General features: G+C 43.8%; 1 protein-coding gene and 1 long non-coding RNA gene across 3 annotated transcripts in view; one reads left to right on the top strand and one right to left on the bottom strand.

Annotated features, from left to right (window-relative positions):
* LOC102450669 (ubiquitin-conjugating enzyme E2 E2) overlaps positions 1-17263 on the top strand; it is a 299468-nt gene that overhangs the window by 245680 nt on the left and 36525 nt on the right. For both annotated transcript variants that reach the window (XM_075922064.1, XM_075922063.1), the window contains one exon: positions 1248-1380. In XM_075922064.1, the coding sequence (XP_075778179.1) occupies positions 1248-1380 (133 nt within the window). The remainder of the gene's footprint in view (positions 1-1247; positions 1381-17263) is intronic.
* Positions 15734-17263, bottom strand: part of LOC112547627 (uncharacterized) — a 132227-nt gene continuing 130697 nt past the window's right edge. The window contains exon 10 of the long non-coding RNA XR_003091389.2: positions 15734-16360. This is a non-coding gene — a long non-coding RNA (uncharacterized LOC112547627). The remainder of the gene's footprint in view (positions 16361-17263) is intronic.

Genomic DNA, 17263 nt, shown 5'->3' with positions numbered 1-17263 from the left:
ATGATGTTGAGTAATAACTGTACGCCTTCGGTGCATTGTGAGGCATGGAGCATAGCCAGGAGCTTTCATCTGTTCTAGACATACAGCTATTTCATAAACCCTGAATGCTCTGGAATTCTTCATTGCAGTCATAACAAAAATTGTTTCATAAGAAATAACTTAAAAAATACTGACACACACACTTATTTTGAAAAATCCACTAACCCTCCTTTCCTGTAAACAAATGGTAGGTGCTCGCATTGATCCTAATTAGAAGTGATATTTGTTGTTGTTTATAGATGGGCCACAAACCTATGTGTATTCTTTAGGTTCTTCAAATACAAAACATTTCTTGTAAGTAGAACCTAGCTTGGCAATCAATTAGATCTGACAGTATCAATATTTACTGAAATAACGATTAAAGAAATAAAGTAATTAACATATCCACAGGGAAAATAAAAGTTAGGATTGTGCTCACTCCAGCTAAAATCCTGCACGTGTAAGTCCATGCTGAACAAAATGCATGGTTCTGAGGCTGAGCTTTTGTTGTTTGCAGAGAGGCTAACTTTGATTTATATGGAAGTTGTTTCCCAAAATTGTGCCTTCCTAGATGGTGATTGAACACAGGATGTGTTTTTTCCATTTCCATCTATATGTTAGTACTTTTGCAGTTTCAATGCAGTTTATATGAACATATTGCTACTATTTAACCTGCTAGTAATTCTTTTTTTATAATCTTTTCAATACATTGTAATAATTGTAGAGTATAACAGCCTTTCTGTATTAGTCACTGGAGTGATTTCAAATAATGATTTATTAATAATGACTACAAGGTCATTTGTGTGGTGCCAAGATTTTAATACACTCTGTCCTACAAAATCATGTGTGTTACTGTAATGCCACCGACTGATGAGGCAGATAAGGAAGTAGTTGAATATTAAATGACTGATAGACAAGTAGTCCCTGGCTCCTTGCATTGTAAATGCTGCCTCACCTAAGAATAGTTTAGATGCAGTCTGGAAGCTAATCTTCCTATAATTATTTGAATAATTTATTAATACAGTGATTATACTACTTTTATGTGTCTGATTATCACTTTGCGTGAAGAAGACTATGACTTGCATTACTGGGGAAGAGATACATGAATGCAGTATATCGTTTTTGTTTCCGGTGTGATTGCCAAAAATATTATAATAAATATAACTGATGTACTATATTTACAATTTTATGTGGTTACTCATTATGCCATATTTTTGCTTTTGTTTTAGTGCCGGACCCAAAGGCGACAACATTTATGAATGGAGGTCAACTATACTTGGGCCCCCAGGTTCTGTGTATGAAGGGGGAGTTTTCTTCCTTGACATTACCTTTTCACCAGACTATCCTTTTAAACCACCTAAGGTTAGTAAAAGAATTTTAAAAATAAAATAGTACTACCCAATGAATGAATAAATAAATGTAAGTGTCTATAATATTCCTTTTTAATAAGCTTTTGCAACAGGAGAGCTAGCAGCTTCCACTGTCTCTGTAATTGTCTTTTCATCCAAGATCAGTTAGCCATGAGCACATTCCAGCCTAACGTTAACCTTCATTTTTCCTCTATTCACCTTCCCAATACAGTTTTAAACAGTTAACACTGTGCAAGTTAATCTGTGTTGCAAATGCTTTGATGGCATGGCTGCATGGGGAAAGGCCCTCATGATGGAGGCATAGCACCTACAGACAAAAGAAGAACTTTTGTGCTATCATTTTGCCACTTTCCCAAATGACATAAGCTACACAGGAAAAAGAACTCTTTTGCCAGTATAAACTGTATCTGCAGGGGGGAATTCTGTCATAGCTTTGTCAGCAAAACTTGTAGTGTAGACCTGGCCTGAAAAAGAAAGGAGAATAGGACTGGTGGGAGAGAATGGGGAGGTACACAGAACCCTGGCAGAGGAGATATGGGACATTCAAAGGGAGTTATGGAAGGCATACAGAGACCCTGGCTTGCAGAGGGAAGTTGGGCATGGGGGAAAGGGTACCACACACAACCCCTGATATGCAGTTGCAGGGAGGGCCAAAAGAGCCCCTGCCATGCAGGAAGAGAATGGGAGAGGGCTATGGTAAGGAGGGAAGAAGAGATACACATAGCAGAAGAGAAGATTGCAAAGAGTCCCTGAAATAGAGGGGGCTGAGAGCGTGACACACAGGAAGCTTCTGAGGGAGTTTGGAGGGATTTGAGAAGACCCTGAGGTATGTAGTATGCCCAGTCTTCATATGCCACTCATTTCAGAGGTACCCATGTTAGTCTGTTTCAGCAAAAACAAGAAGGTTGGTGGCACCTTAAAGACTAACAAATTTATTAGGGTATAAGCTTTTGTGAGTTGCAGCTTCCTTTGTCAGATGCCTGAAGCGACAAAGTAGATCACCCCTAGTAGTAGAGTATCCCAGAATGCCTAAAGATCATGGGTGGTGGATGAAGGTAGGGTTGGGGGAGGCAACCCCGCCCCTTTTACCCAGGACACCCCTTCCCCCTAGCACCAAGGGGAGAGAGGAGAGCATGCAACCCCAGTCTCCCTGGCCCCAGAGCATGTGGAAGGCAGGTGATGCACGGTCCCAGCCTCCTCGGCTCCAGAATACAGGAAGGGCAAACTCTTGGGGCAGCAAGGCTCTGTCCCCAGTATGTCTACAGCATGTGTTCTGGGGGCAGAGTCTGGGTGGGGCCAGGCTGGCAGTTTGGGAAAGCAATACCATCCCCCGCCTGTGATACCCACAGTCCCTGCTAAACATTGAACTCAATCACAGGAATGTTATAGCTGGGTTCATGTATCCCACTGACCACTATTTCAGCCAAAAAATTCCAATTCACATTTAGGCACCTAAATTGGAGAGTGGGATTTAAAAAGTGATGAGGATCCATATCCCCCCTGTTTAGAGCAGTTGAAGCTTTGGTTGCTCAAGCCCTCTGAAAAGCTGGGCTGAGAACTTCAACCTACTCTGCCTCCTTTATACTACGTAAAAGAGACAGTGCAGGGCAAGGACTATTAAATGCTCCCTACCCGGCTCTGACAGGATTCTCCAAGCATAGGCACTGTAGAACATAATGGTCATGCTGCCGCCCAGGAGAGCCATTACGTATCCCAGTAGTGGCTCCTGGCAAGAGATTCCAGGCAATGCTGTGGCCTTTAAGGAAGGCTGCTGTAACTTAGGCATAGGCATAGGCATAAAGGAAACCCCCGCCCTATATGTAGATGCAGCATGTCCATTGTTCTGTCCGCATAATTGCATCTATGTTTGAGGGTTTTATCAGCTTAACTGTGCGTCTAGGGAGCATGTTTTTTTCACACCCCCAACCTATATAGATGTGCTGGTGTAGGTTTTGCATATAGACAAGCCTTAGACAGCCTTTCCCTCCACCCAGGGCTGCCTAAATTATGCCACGGTCTCTTCATCCCACAGAACAAGGCATGCACCACAGAATCCCTAACTTCGGTTCTTTTTCAAGGGATTGCTCATGTGCACTCCAGTCAGGGTGTGTGCATGCAGTATGCACGCGTCATTGGAGATTTTTTTCCCTCAGCAGTACCTCCCATCCGGCCAGCAGGAAGCCCCCTGGAGTGGCTGGCCATCCACCCACTCAGTTCCTTCTTACCGCTGTGATGGTCTTTGGAACAACCCTCAGCTCCTGCTAAAGCAATCATTGCTTAAGTAGTTCTTTGTTGCCTGTTATCAGTTAATCACCGTTAAGTAGTTGTAAATTGAGTTAGAGACTGTTGCTTCTGTTGTTCATTTGCTGCTGCGGCATGCTGTGTGCCCGTGGTGGGGCATGCCCGGACTGCAAGGGTTTCAAGCCCTACAAAAAGTGTCACCGGCCTATGCCCTGCAGTGATCTGCATTCGTCCTGCCTAAAGTACCTGGGAGAGGCCCACCTTTCAGAGACCTGCAAAATTTGCAAAGCTTTTAAGCCCTGCACGAAGCGTGCGAGAGAATCACACCTCAAGATTATCCTTATCGAGGCAGCCAGAAGACCGGCACCGGCGTCGGACCCGTCACTGGTCTCCCAGAGCGCACCGGCATTGGTGCAGGACGCTTCAACGCACCCCGCACCTCACTGGTGCCTCACAGGCCTCAGCACTGGTCACAGTCCCTGGTGCCGCAGAAGAAGAGGAGGCCCAACAGGTAGATCCCCTCCGACGCACGTGCCCTCCGTGCACCCTTCAGTGGGGCACATGGCACCATCAAGAGCTGAACCCAGGCCATCTCGGTCGGGTGGACGTTTATCCCCACATAGGGAATCCAGCCCTCCTGAGGACTTTCCAGAACCCTCAACTCTGGAGGCCTTCGAGGCAACCAGGGTCCTGATTGAGTCGGCCCCCTGGTCCCCTTGAACACCGACCCCTACCAGAGACCATGGGAACAGCCAGCACCGGCCTCCATCATCAAGGACGTGCGAGGAAGCGGTGCCAGATGCCAGGAAACACCATCCGGCACAGCCCGCACCCTCGGCACCGCTCTCAGTACCAACTGCGGCACCACCTTCAGAGCCATCCCGGCCCCGGATGCCGCACAAGATATGGCACCGGGCCCGGCACCGGCACAGTACCACTGTGCAGCACCATCCACTGCACCCAGCTCAATGGCACCTACCTCTGCACAGGCCCCGAGCCTGGCCATGCCATCACCTCCTTCCCAGCACCGTGGCAAACCTAAATCGATTGCCAGACATGCCCTGGCACCAGCAATTTCGTCAGAACCCACAATGGCCCCACCCTGGTCGGTTTCTGAATACTCTACCAACTCAGAGGCAGAGTGAACCTGGTTGTCAAGGGGCTCCAGATCCCGCTCTTGGCACTGGTCACGCTCATGGCACCGCAGCTCCACGTCCCACCACCATCAACAGTGGGCACAACGAGTCTTGGTGCCGATGCTGCACCAAACGTGGCCCCCACAGCCTCTGGGCCAGTGGCCGTTCTGGACCCCATAGGCCTATCACCAGAGTCAGGGCACAGATCCTTCCAGACTGTGCTCAGTCATCTTGGGTCCTCTAGCCCCTCCATCAGCGCCCCCCCCCCCGGTCAGATCCCCCACCCCAGGACAGTCGCTACCTCCTGGCCAGGCCTCTCCGAGACCATAGGGAAGCGGAGCCCCTCTGAGCCAACCTCCACCACTTTGATTTAACCCTTCTCAACCTGTCATACAAGAGACCCATAACTCTCCCGCTGCTCCCAGACTTGATCTCCCAGGACTCCGGCAAACTCCGTCACCCGGACCTGCACTCGCAGCACCTGACAGCGTAGAAGCTCCGTGGCTGACAGTGGCCGAGTTCCAGTGTTCGGCTCAGGTCCAGGAAGTTCTGTTAGGTAGTAGGAAACCTTCCACTAGGGCTACATACCTGGCCAAGTGGAAGCAGTTCTACATCTGGGCTTCCCACAGGACTACCTATTGGATCTTAGGCTTCAGGGACTCTCCTCTTCCTCCATTAAGGTCCATTTGGCGGCCATTTCCACCTTCCATCCCGGAGATAGGGGAAAGACTTTTTGCGAATCCCATGGTAAACAGATTCCTCAAGGGATAGACTTTACCCACACGTACGACAGCCCATTCCTCAGTGGGACCTTAACCTGGTCCTTTTTAAGCTTATGGGGGCTCCGTTTGAACCCCTGGCAAAGTGTTCCCTCCTGTTCCTGTCCTACAAGGTATCCCTCCTGGTAGCAATCACATCCGCCAGGTGGGTGTCCTAACTCAGAGTGCTCACCTCGGATCCCCCCGTATGATTTTCTTCAAGGATGAAGTCAGACTCCATCCCCATCCCGCCTTTTTGCCTAAGGCGGTGTTGTCTTTCCATGTGTCTCAAGACAAATTCTTACCAGTGTTTTACCCCAAGCCTCATGTGTCAGGGAAAGAACAGGCTCTGCACACCTTGGATGTCAGGAGGGCTTTAGCCTTTTAGAAGGAACTGAGTGGGCAGAGGGCCAGCCCGGGTATATATCTGCAGGTATACCGGCACCACTCCAGGGGGCTCCCTGCTGGCCCCACAGTTACTGCTGAGGGAAAAATCTCTGACAGTGCGTGCACGCTGCGCGCACACACCCTAATTAGAATGGACATGAGTAACACATCTCAAAGAACAACAGTTACGAGGTAAGTAACCGTTCTTTCTTAAATATGGACTGAAATACCTAACTTTAAGCTCATAAATTGGAAAATTATAGCCATGTTAAGAGAAGTCAGTCCCCCAACCAAAAAAAAACAAAACAAAACAAGAACAAACCCAAAAAAGGATATTCACATGCAGGTGCTAAGTGTAGTATTAAACTCTGTCAGAAATGTGAAGTCATAAGGGAATCCAGACCACAATACTTTGGGGGCAGAGGGGTACAGCTATCTAAAGAGCTAGATTTAAGAAAGGAAGAGCTTGTTCTTCTTTCTGTTGAAACTGTGCTTCACTTTTGAGGCAATACATTAAATGAATCCTTTTTTGAATAGACAGTAAAGGTCCAATTTGATTTCTCACCCTGAGATAATGATTTTTTCAGACTATACTCAATTATATTTTGGTGACTGTATTATTTTGTAAAACGAGTAATGCAATTTTGTGTATCTTATTAATGAAATAGAGAAGTTCTTATCCTGCCTTCTAACAAGCCTTTTGTGTTCCTTTATTCTTGCTTCCAGTTATCATTATAAGTCATTTGTGCATATAAATCATATAAAAGCATATTGTGATAAAGGATGAAAGAATTGATGTTACTGTATTATACTGTTACAAGGCCAGCAAATACAACAGGCTCAATTGTTATCTATAAGAAAAAAAAAGTGGGGTGTACGTACAGAGGACCAGTATCACTCTGTGACTTTATTCTAACTGCTTTCATCCACTGTTGTAGATAATCTCTATCTCCAAACGTGCTCTGAGGACTCTAACATTGTTCATGTTTTCAGTGTGCACATTCTCCCTACTGTTAGACACTGACTCATGTATAAAATCCTTTGGGAAGTCCTTTGAGAAAAGGAGTGTGGGAAGGTGACTACTTGTCACAAGATAACTGCTGCAGTCAGTGTGTTGTTTAAATCTGTCCTCCTAAACTTGATTTGTATATCCTAAAAAAATCTGTCGATGAGACACTGTATGTCATGGAAAGCATTATGGTACAGTACAGTTCTTTGTATATAAGTGGGGAGAATTACCATCTCTCAGTTTTATCTTATGTCTTGTGATATTTAGTGCTTTGCTTAAAGCCCCAGCTTGTGGAGTCATGTGAATATGAGAATCTCAGCTTTATTTATTGTTTAAAATTCATTTTAGTCCTCATGGTTGTGAAGAAAGGTTAAAAATATAAAGTCTAAAGGTTCAAAACTAGAAAGCAAATAAAACAATCTAAAACTTACTAATTGTTCTGAAAAAAACTCCTCATTATTAGAAGCCATATCAAGATTTGAAGGGGACGGGTGCCTTTATTTATATGGGGGGGTGGGAGGTAAATGCATTCATTTAGCAATACTAAGCAGGTGACTTCCACAAAGGTGCAGAATTAAAACTGCCTGATACTCATTTGTTGTTATTGTAGAATTCATACATTCCTACTGAGACTTACAAGGACTGCTTTAGAAAACTTCACACTTATCAAATATGAAAACATATTTATAAGTACAAAGCTGTGCAAAGCAAAACAAGGAGGAATTTGGCTTGTATATTTTTGAGACTGGTAATAACATTTAAAATGTATTTTTTCCATGTCGTTGAACAGTTTTCCTGCCTCTTTTCTGTACTTTCAAATTCCTTCCTCCTTTTCCAGTTTTCTTGCTCATTTCCTTATCAAATAAAAAAAAACAATCTTTTAGCCACACAATGTGTGTGTTGGGAGGAAGAGGGTTGGTAACTTTTCTGTCTCCAAATCCTCCCTCATTTTAAACCATCTCTTCCTTTATTGTCATCCCTAGTGTGAGAGGACTGTTAGCCCCTTACTAAAACTCTGGGAGTTTTTGGTTGGCCAGCTCCCAGTATCAAAAGGGGAAGGGTCCATGAGAAATCAGGGCCCTGAGACTGACAGACCCCAGAGACAATGGAAAGCAGCCAACACTCCAGCTGGGCCTGATTGACAGGTTGGACAAGCCCCATCCTCCCTGTGAGCTGGGATTTTTCTGGGTCTCTCTGAGCAAGGAGAGAGAACTGAGACACAGCTAAGAGGAACAAGCTGTGTGGAGAGGTATTCCTGCAGCAACAGAGCCGGGCACACACAGCCCAAGGAGTGCAAGCTGTGCTAAGTGGCAGTCCTGCCGCAAGAGAGTCAGGCACACACAGCCCAAGCAGTGCAAGCTGTGCTGAGGAGCAGTTTTGCAGCAACAGAGCCAGGTACACACAGTCCAAGGAGCGCAGATCCTGTGTTGAGCAGCAGACTGGCAGTGCTCAGAGAGCCAAAAGGGACAGAAGCAACGCAAGGAGCTGGAGACTGGCAAAGCCTGCAGCTGGGTGTGGTGAGCAGCTGGGACCAGCAAAGTGTGGGGAGAGGCTCTGGGCAGGGAGATATCACCAGCCAAGAGGCCCAGCAGACCAGACTGGGAGAGGGGTCTGGCCACCTAGAGCTTGAGGCTGTGTGGTCACTGCCAGAGCAAGCGTGTCCAGCCTGCAGCCCCTCTGCAGCACATCCAGCGCCTCTAAGGGGCCTATAAGGAAGAGACTGTGAACTGTCCTTACACTCTCCAGATTGCTGTTTGTGATGTCCCCGTGCTACAGAGCAGGACTGCGTGTTCTCATTTAACCTTTCTCATTTTTTTCTTATTCTCTTCTCTCTAATCAGTTGATGTTTAATAAATTGTATTTGCTTTGAACTTTATGTAACGATCACTGGATCAAGAAAGCATGCAGTGTGACGAGAGCACCCCGGAGTGGGGACACTCTAGCTCCTGCCCCGAGTGACTGCAAGGTCAGGGATTAAGCCCAAGGGCCCAGCCTTGTTGGGGTTTTGAGGACTTTGCTACTCAGGAGAGTGGAGCGGGAGCCCTCAGGATCGGGGAAGCCATGGAATAAAGCGGAGACTCAGATCCTTTCGTTGGTCCATTTCATCGGGGTGGTATAGAACTCAAGAAAGTTCCCCACAATAGCGGGACCATTCTCCGACTTACACCAGCAGTTATCCTTATGTCTCTCATTCATTTTTAAAATCTTCTCAGCTTTTTTGTGTCTGCTGCTCTGAAAGTCCCATTGATGCTTCATCCCCATCTTTGTGCATTTAATAACTTGAGCTTGAGAAGACAAGACAAGAGAAAGACAGGAGACTCATTTAAACTGAATCAAAAATTAGACTTTGAGAAACAAGAATGTTCTCTGTAGAACTTCAAGACCAATCCCCTTTTGTGCCCAGCTATATTCCAAAAGATCATAGTCCTAAACAGTATTACACTAGTCCACCAGATTCCCATCAGTCTACACAAACCAATCCTTCTCCCTAGGTCAGTATTTTCCATCCTGCATATCCAGTCATGAATTATTCTACTTGTCTGCTCCTATCAGTGTTTCTCTGAAAGGTAGGCATGAACCTAACAGCACATTAGTCATAAATCAATATTAATAACTTATTTTCAATAAATATAAAGAAAAATAAATTGTGATGTATCATTGAATGCTGCTTGATTTGCTCTTCATGATATTCTTTTCTCTCCCTTTGAACTTAGTTCTTTTCAATTGATTTTAACTTTGTCTCGTTCATTTAAACTGGATTCAAAATTTTCCAAGCAAAAAGTCCCTCACCCTGTAAGTCCTTCTTTCCTTTTAAGTGAATGACATTGTTCCCCACTTACCTGCAGAGGGCTCAGAGATTTTTTTTCCCTGTTCAAGAAAAACTTTCTAAAGCAGCCCGATCAGAAATGAAGCAGGATCAACCCAGCCTATCACCAATCCACTATTCACGGTTGTTCACAGTTTATCTGTATCATCAGATACTGAGATTTATGTAACAGCTCCTGTGAGACCTGACAAATTAGCTTTGCTTTTCTAGAAAACTCAAATGAATTAAAATGTTCGAGTTTCTGTGGTCTGCAAGTTTGTATGGCACTTTGAACATTGGCTTAGCAACAAGGGTCTGAGTCAGCAAGAAATCAAGCAGCCTGCAAAATCCTGGGGGTTTTTTTTTTTTTTCAGTTGTGTATTTTTTTTTTTTTTTTAAAGCATCATCTCGGTTTCATGCAGTGCCAAGCTGTGGTAAAGAGTGGAACAGACCAAGTGAAGCAGGGCACATTCATGTGTTCTCTCCTTCTGCAAAAGCCAGATTCTAGTGAGACACAAATTCTGCCAAGCTAGGATTCACTCCAACCCAAAGATGAAATACCCTCCTTGTCCTGCAGTGAATGGCTGAATAGAAGGATTGCTGGCCTGAACTGAAAGGCCACTTTAAAAAAATAATAAAAGTGTCAAACACTGGAATAAATTGCCTAGGGAGGCTGTGGAATCTCCAACACTGGAGATATTTAAGAGCAAGTTAGACAGACACCTATCAGGGATGATCTAGATCATGGATTACCAAACTGGGAGGGAGGGTGAAGAAATTCCGAGGGGGGATATGAGGCAACCCGGCTTCCCTGCTTCCCCCCAAGTTTTGCTGCTATTTTTGTTTTTCGGACCCGGTCAGTTCCCTTTTTTTTTGAACAACAAGTTTTGCTGCTATTTGGAGTGGGGGGAGGGGGGGACATGAGGGTTTCTCAAAAATCAAAAAGGGAGCGTGATGCTGAAAAGTGTGGAAACCACTAGTCTAGATGGTGCTTGGTGCTGCCATGAAGGCAGGGGACCAGATTAGATGACCTCTTGAGGTCCCTTCCAGTTCTAGTATTTTAAGATTCTATGTCTAAATGTCATGGCAGGGAAACATTCCTCCATTTCTTCTGGGTCCTTAATGACCTCTCTAAGGTATTTTAGAAATACCTTTGAGATTCTTGGTTCTTAAATATTTTCCTTTCATACTTAAAGATTTCCAGAAATCTCTGTCTCCTAAAGATATCTGGCTCTATTTCCTCTACAGTATTGGAAAGTAGAAGCATATATACCTAGGAATCTTGCTCCTTTTAGTCATCCTGGGAGAATTCTGGGGGGGGGCCCGACAGCCTCACCAGGCTCCTAGGCAAGGTGAGGGGGGCCATTCCATACTCCTGGAATAGATGGCACTTCAGTCAGAAGGGGTGGCACCCATAACCCCTCTCTTGCCTGGAGAGCACTGCGCAGTGCCCCCACCTCTCCAGGCAGCCCTACAAGCACAGAGCTCCAGCAGAAATTTGAAGGGCCTGGGGCTCTGAGCGCCACTGCCACCACTGTAGCAGTGGCAGTGGCTAGGAGCCCTTGGCCTTTTATAATCACCAGGCCCTAGGGCAATTGCCCTTTCCGCCTCCCTCATCAGCAGGCCTGGAGAATTCTAACTCATTCTAACCATATTTGTAACTTTGTTGCATATTTTTAAAAAAGGTACATTTTCTAACTGTGCATACTATTGAAAAATGGGAACTTTCTGAAGTTCAGCCATTGTGACAAATACCAAACATGTTATACTCTCTCAATTGTCAGCTGAAGGGTGTTAATTTCTTTATCTTGCATTCTGTCCCTCCAGAACAGAGTTTTTAGAAATCAGTAGACCATGTCATGTTCTCCCACATAGCTGTTTGCAGAGACAAGAATATTTTCAAGAAGAAACTTTGCCTCTAGGAATTGTGACTACACGATGTCTGCATTTTCATCAAGAGTAAACTTTATTCATAATTTCTGCTCAGACAGCTGACTGTTTTCAATCTACTATTGTGTCAACTCCATTTATTCTTAGTTATTACGATGTGGATATATGTATCATTATTCTAGTACGTCTGCTACTTTTATTTTAGAATTTGAGTGATATATAAAATTCTATCAATTCTACCATTAATCCTTCTGAGGACTTTAATCTCAACTGACTGAAAGATGATACACAGGACTTAAAAGCTTTTGTGATGCCAACTCACTTTATAATCAGAACCAGAATAACAGAAAAGTCCATTTTCCCTTGTAAATCTCACATGTCTATTGATTGAAAAATGTTCTCAGATTTTGAAAATATAGTTGCATTAAATCAATTTAGAGTGATGGGAAAGTCTTGTTCCTTTGTAAATATCACATACAGTTTCTACAATATCTTGTCTCAATAGCAATATTGAGTATTTCTTTCATGTTTCATACATGATGGTCATGTAATGCTAATCTGTATTCACAAAATATCATTATCTACGATAGAATCTCTCTCCTTTGATATAAGCTGTATGCTCCTTTTTCAGTCTGATATATGAGACTTGAGTTCCTTTTGTCCAGGGCTTTTACTTCTCTTTTCATATTTATTTTATACATGATTGGCTTTTAAGGATACATTTTTCTTATCTGTAGTACAGTAGCTAATTTTTCAAGCTGCCACTCATCTGAGGGCAAAAGCAAGCATAAAAGCGGCAGTCTTCAGTATTACCAAAGCCTATGACAGTATTACCAAACATTCAAAAATCATGCCAGACTTCACAAAATAATATTATCTTGGAAGCATGAAATTTGAAAAAGACACCAAACAGTGACACTGCTTTTCATCTGCCTTCGCCCACCTTCCCCAGTTTGTGCGCTACTATTTCAGCGCCAGTGGGACAAGTGCCTATTTTCAAGAGTTAAATAAGGGTCTACAGTGACACTCCAGAATTATAGGAGAGGGAAAGTAGAGGCCTCTCTGAGTTGGGAATAAGCATGTATTTTGTGTGTTTGTGTAGTTCAGTTAATCTTGAAACTGAAATACACACACCAAAAATATATGCTTCCTTATTCACAACTCAACTCAGCGAGGGATCTGAGCTAGGGCAAGAGGTTAGGATGTAGGAGGGGGTTCAGGAAGTGGGCTCTGGGAGGGATTTTGGGTGTGGGAGGAAGTTCAGGACTGGGGCAGTGGGTTTGGGTGTGGGAAGCAGGATCAGGAAAGTGCTTACCTCAAGGAGCTCCCTAGGCAGAGGTGCAACTAAATGGCTCTTCACAGTGTGAACTGTTACCACCCAAATGCACCCATTTGCTCCCAGTTCCCAACCAATGGGAGATGTGGAGCTGACACACAGATCAGGAGCAGCACGTGGAGCCCTCCCACTTGTCCCTCCATCTAGGAGCCACAGGGACATTTCGCCATTTTCAGGAGCCACATGGAGCCAGGTCAGGAACTTGTCAGCCACACCAAGCAGTTTTTAATGGCTCAGTCAGCACTCCAGTTGAAAACCAGACAACTGTCAATGCTACCTCCCTCTCAAACCCTTTGTAACACTATCCATTTAACTGTTTGCGTCCTGACATCGAAACTGCATGGTCATGCACAACACTGACTTCAGTGAAGGTTACGTCCAGATGCAGTCAGTCCTTCTCCTCATTGGAATAACTTCAGTGCCACTCCAAGGAACAGAATCACAGAGAACACCAAACAGGATAAGAGAACTCTTGACACACACAGAAACAAGACAGAGTAGAGTAGAAGACCCTATTAAATATGATCAGTACTGCAAAGATCACATCTGATATAAAATAGCATTGTGAACCATTGGAGTTTTCTTAATCCCGGTACTCTAATTATTCAGAGTCGGATCATGATTATTCTTTCTCACTGTATTTTCAGCATGCCAAATTGAGCGAGAAGCTTCCTTTTGTTTATTTATATTTGATCATAATGATCTCACCCAAAACTCATGGTGCGTATACAAAATAATCTCTTGCCATTTTCCCATTACCAACCTTAGATACTCCTACCACCAGCACTGTCTTCCCTTCTTCCCAACCATACACAAAATGCTTGGAGCTCTCAAAAATGTAAGTTGAGTCTACCCAGTTTCTTAAAGGAAATTCTATACCTCCAAAGTTTGGGTAGCACCAACCAACTTTCTCTTTATTGGCTGTCTGGCAGTTCATTGGCATCAATAAACTTTATTGGTTGCCCAGCAGTTTTATAGACCAATTAATTCAATCATACTGTATAAAAACAGTACATTTTGTAAAAAAAATTAAATGTACTGGAAAGAGCATATTGCAGTGTGATATTTGACTACATTTCCGTCCCGAAAAGGTAGGTTTTTGTAGCTTGTAATGAAAGGGCATTTTGACAATATCCAAGAACAGGGGCTGGCAAAAGGACCTCCACGGGTCGGATCTGGCACTCCATGTGGGTTGATCAAGCCCACAGAGGCCCTGCAACATCCCCTCCCTCTGGCCAATCAGGGCCAAGGTCCGAGGAGCATGCGGTGCTTAGAGTAAACCCTGGTGGTTGACTCAGCGCTGCATGTGCAAGGGCAGGGAGAGAGAGACTTTGCACGCTCCCTCCCCCCCCACTCCCAGGCCAATGAGGACATGGGAACAGAAGTCTCCTCCTGCCACCACGGCCCCTGAGGGCGGAAGGACACTTTGCACACTTCCCCTCCCCCCGGGCTCTGATTGGCCTGGAGGTGGGGCGAGCACGCAAAGTCTCTTCCCGCCTTCAAGGGGTGTGGTGCTTCTAAGTGCCGCATGCTCCTTGCAGGACAGGGCCAGGGTGGGAGAAGACTTCGTGTGCTCCACCGACCATCATGCCCTGGTGGTTTTCTCGGGGGAGGGGAGGGGTCAAAGACTGTGTGCAGCTAGGTGGCTTTATACCTAGAGAGTGGGGGGGGAGGGGCCAAAGACCAATCAGGGTCTGTGGGTGGAGAAGCATGGAAGTGTCCTGGCCCTGGCCCTTCTACCCGAGGTTCTGCCCCTTCCAGAGCAGCCCGGGGCCACTTCAAAAATTTCTGAAGTGGCTCCCGATCAATTATTGCCCACTGCTCCCCAAGAAAGAAAGACTGGTAAGTTACATTTGAGAGTTATTGTGACAGACATGAATGGTCTGTAAGATATAACTAATCAGAATTGTGTCCACCAAAACATTTTTTTAAATGCTTAAATAGCAACCAATACACCTGTCAAATTTGTTTTTCACCTTTTATTTGGTTGTCACGGCATTTTTTAAATTAAGTAATTGCATAAAGTAAGGTCACAAATAAAGTCATTTTACAGAAACTTATGTTGTCTGTCTCTATCCAAGGAGGCTTTTGACTCTGCATCACTCAATATTTTTCTATATCCTGAAGCTCTGTGACCTGGACATGGTTCCATTTATTTTGTTCTCCTCCTGCTCTCTCCATTATTTTCAAAGGGCTTTTTACACAGTTGCTTAGATCTTTACTTTAACTTTAGTGTAGTTACATCAGGGATTAGCATTAGAATCCATCTTTAGACCTATCAACTCTGCGTAACAGTTGAAAATATTTGTATGGTATATATTTGCTTAACATTGCTCTGTTTACTTCAAATTATCTCTCTTTTCTCTCTAATGCCCTTTCTTCTGAGGTGCAGTGGGCAACTGGCCAGCCTCATAATTACTATGAATATACTGTAACACTATCATAATTAGACATTGTTTCGTTCTGAAAACTATTAAAAGGTAACACATATGAACACTTATATTTTGCACTGAATCATTGTCTCTTCTAGCAAACCATGTTAAGCACTGTGCATTTTGTTACAAAAACCTATGGCATCTGTTTTTCATGATTTATTAATTTCATTTGGGCAGGGGAGGTATTTTTAGCAATTTAAGTTTTATGTAGATGTCTAAAAACTGGGGGTTTTCACAGATTTATCTGTGTATATAATATAATGAGTAATACATGTATATTAGTCACCACTGTAGTATATACTGCAATGAGTAATCTCTTTGTAATATACCCTCTTTCAAACAGCACTGTGTTAAAGTGCACTAGAGCTTATTTAGTGTGCTCCGGCATGGGCCAGTTAATGAGCAATATATATTTACAAATCACACACCCAGAGTCTGAATTAACCCACTGTGTAAACAAGCACTTAAATATTGGTGGTTATTGAATGAATGCTGATTTTACTTTCTTGTGTGTTTGCTTTCTGTTTTTGTTTGTTTAGAGTTTCATTGGTGTTTGGCAGTTAAAATGGAAAAACAGAAGCCTTACAAAAACCCCACAATGGTTTTGGCCTCACATTTCTGAACAGTTAATTAGCTTTATATCTGATAAATAAAATGTGTAGCGTAGCTCAAATAAAATAGGTGGATGGTAATACTTATTCTAATGCAGATGGCTTGTGTTCTCTTTATGCAGTATTGAAGATTTACCCAGTGTTGCTTAGGTCCTTAACTCAAATAAGTTTTGTTTTTATTCATTTAAATCATTGCTCTGGTGTGGGGCTGAGACGAGGGGTTCAGTATGCAGGCTTCTTCAAGTAGAGAGGACAATCCCAGCCCTTTCTCATGACAGCAAGTTGAGGTCAGGTGAGAAGCACCTCTCCATTGTTGCTGCAGCTCTGGTTGATACAGTCAGGGGAGTAGCTCAAGTTCCCCAGCTGGAGGACAAACAGACAAACTCTCTGAAATATATAATAGATAGTTGTCCCTTTCTCTACCCCTGCAGCCCAATGGGGTTATGGCTGTCCCAGCCCCCATCTCTGGCACCTTCCTGCCTCCTGTGGTTATTCTGCATCATAACTCCTTCCTACTAGACCCCTTCCTTTCCATTTTATAAGAAACAGTCTAGTTCCACACACATCTTATTATCCTGGCACAACCAAACCATGACATTGCATTAAGTTAGGAGAAGAGGAAGCTGCACACCAAATTTGGTGGTCCTAGCTCTTACCGTTTAGGAGGAGTTCTTGAACAAATAGACTCAGAGACAGATAGATGCACATTTCTAAAATTTATAGTAAGAAATCTATAGATATTCATTACATATTACATTTGGATTATTTGGAATTTTTCAAAAAATGAAATAAGTCCTTTTGTTGATGCACATTGGTACAATCTGCTTTAACAGTTAGCATCATATGGTCTGTCATTTAGTGTGCATTGTACATGGTAATCCATAAGTATCTCAGCTGTTGTTCTTCCTAATTACTTCTTATTATGTATGCTACAATTTTGTAGCTAGAAAACAGAGATGGATCACCCTGTCTTAGAAATGCAGCCTTAGTCCTAGGCGTAATTCACACTAAATTGTGTTGCCCTCTATAAGGAATTTAAGGATACTAATAACATAAAGGTTATTGCTTCTTGCAGCAACATAGGGATTTTAAATTTAGACTGTTCTGCAGTAGTTCTTCTGACTAAAGAGCTTTGTCCTGGTCTTGTTTTATGGTTCTATCTTTTATGACGGACAGAAGTGTATCAGAGGGGCCGCTGTGTAAACCTGTATCTGCAGAAACAACAAGGAGTCCTATAGCATCTTAAATACTATCACATTTATTTTG

The sequence above is a fragment of the Pelodiscus sinensis genome, chromosome 2, assembly GCF_049634645.1.
Source record: "Pelodiscus sinensis isolate JC-2024 chromosome 2, ASM4963464v1, whole genome shotgun sequence".
NCBI lineage: Eukaryota > Metazoa > Chordata > Testudines > Trionychidae > Pelodiscus > Pelodiscus sinensis.
The sequence above is the reverse complement of the archived record's forward strand: the minus strand, read 5'-3'. Positions and strand labels throughout refer to the sequence as shown.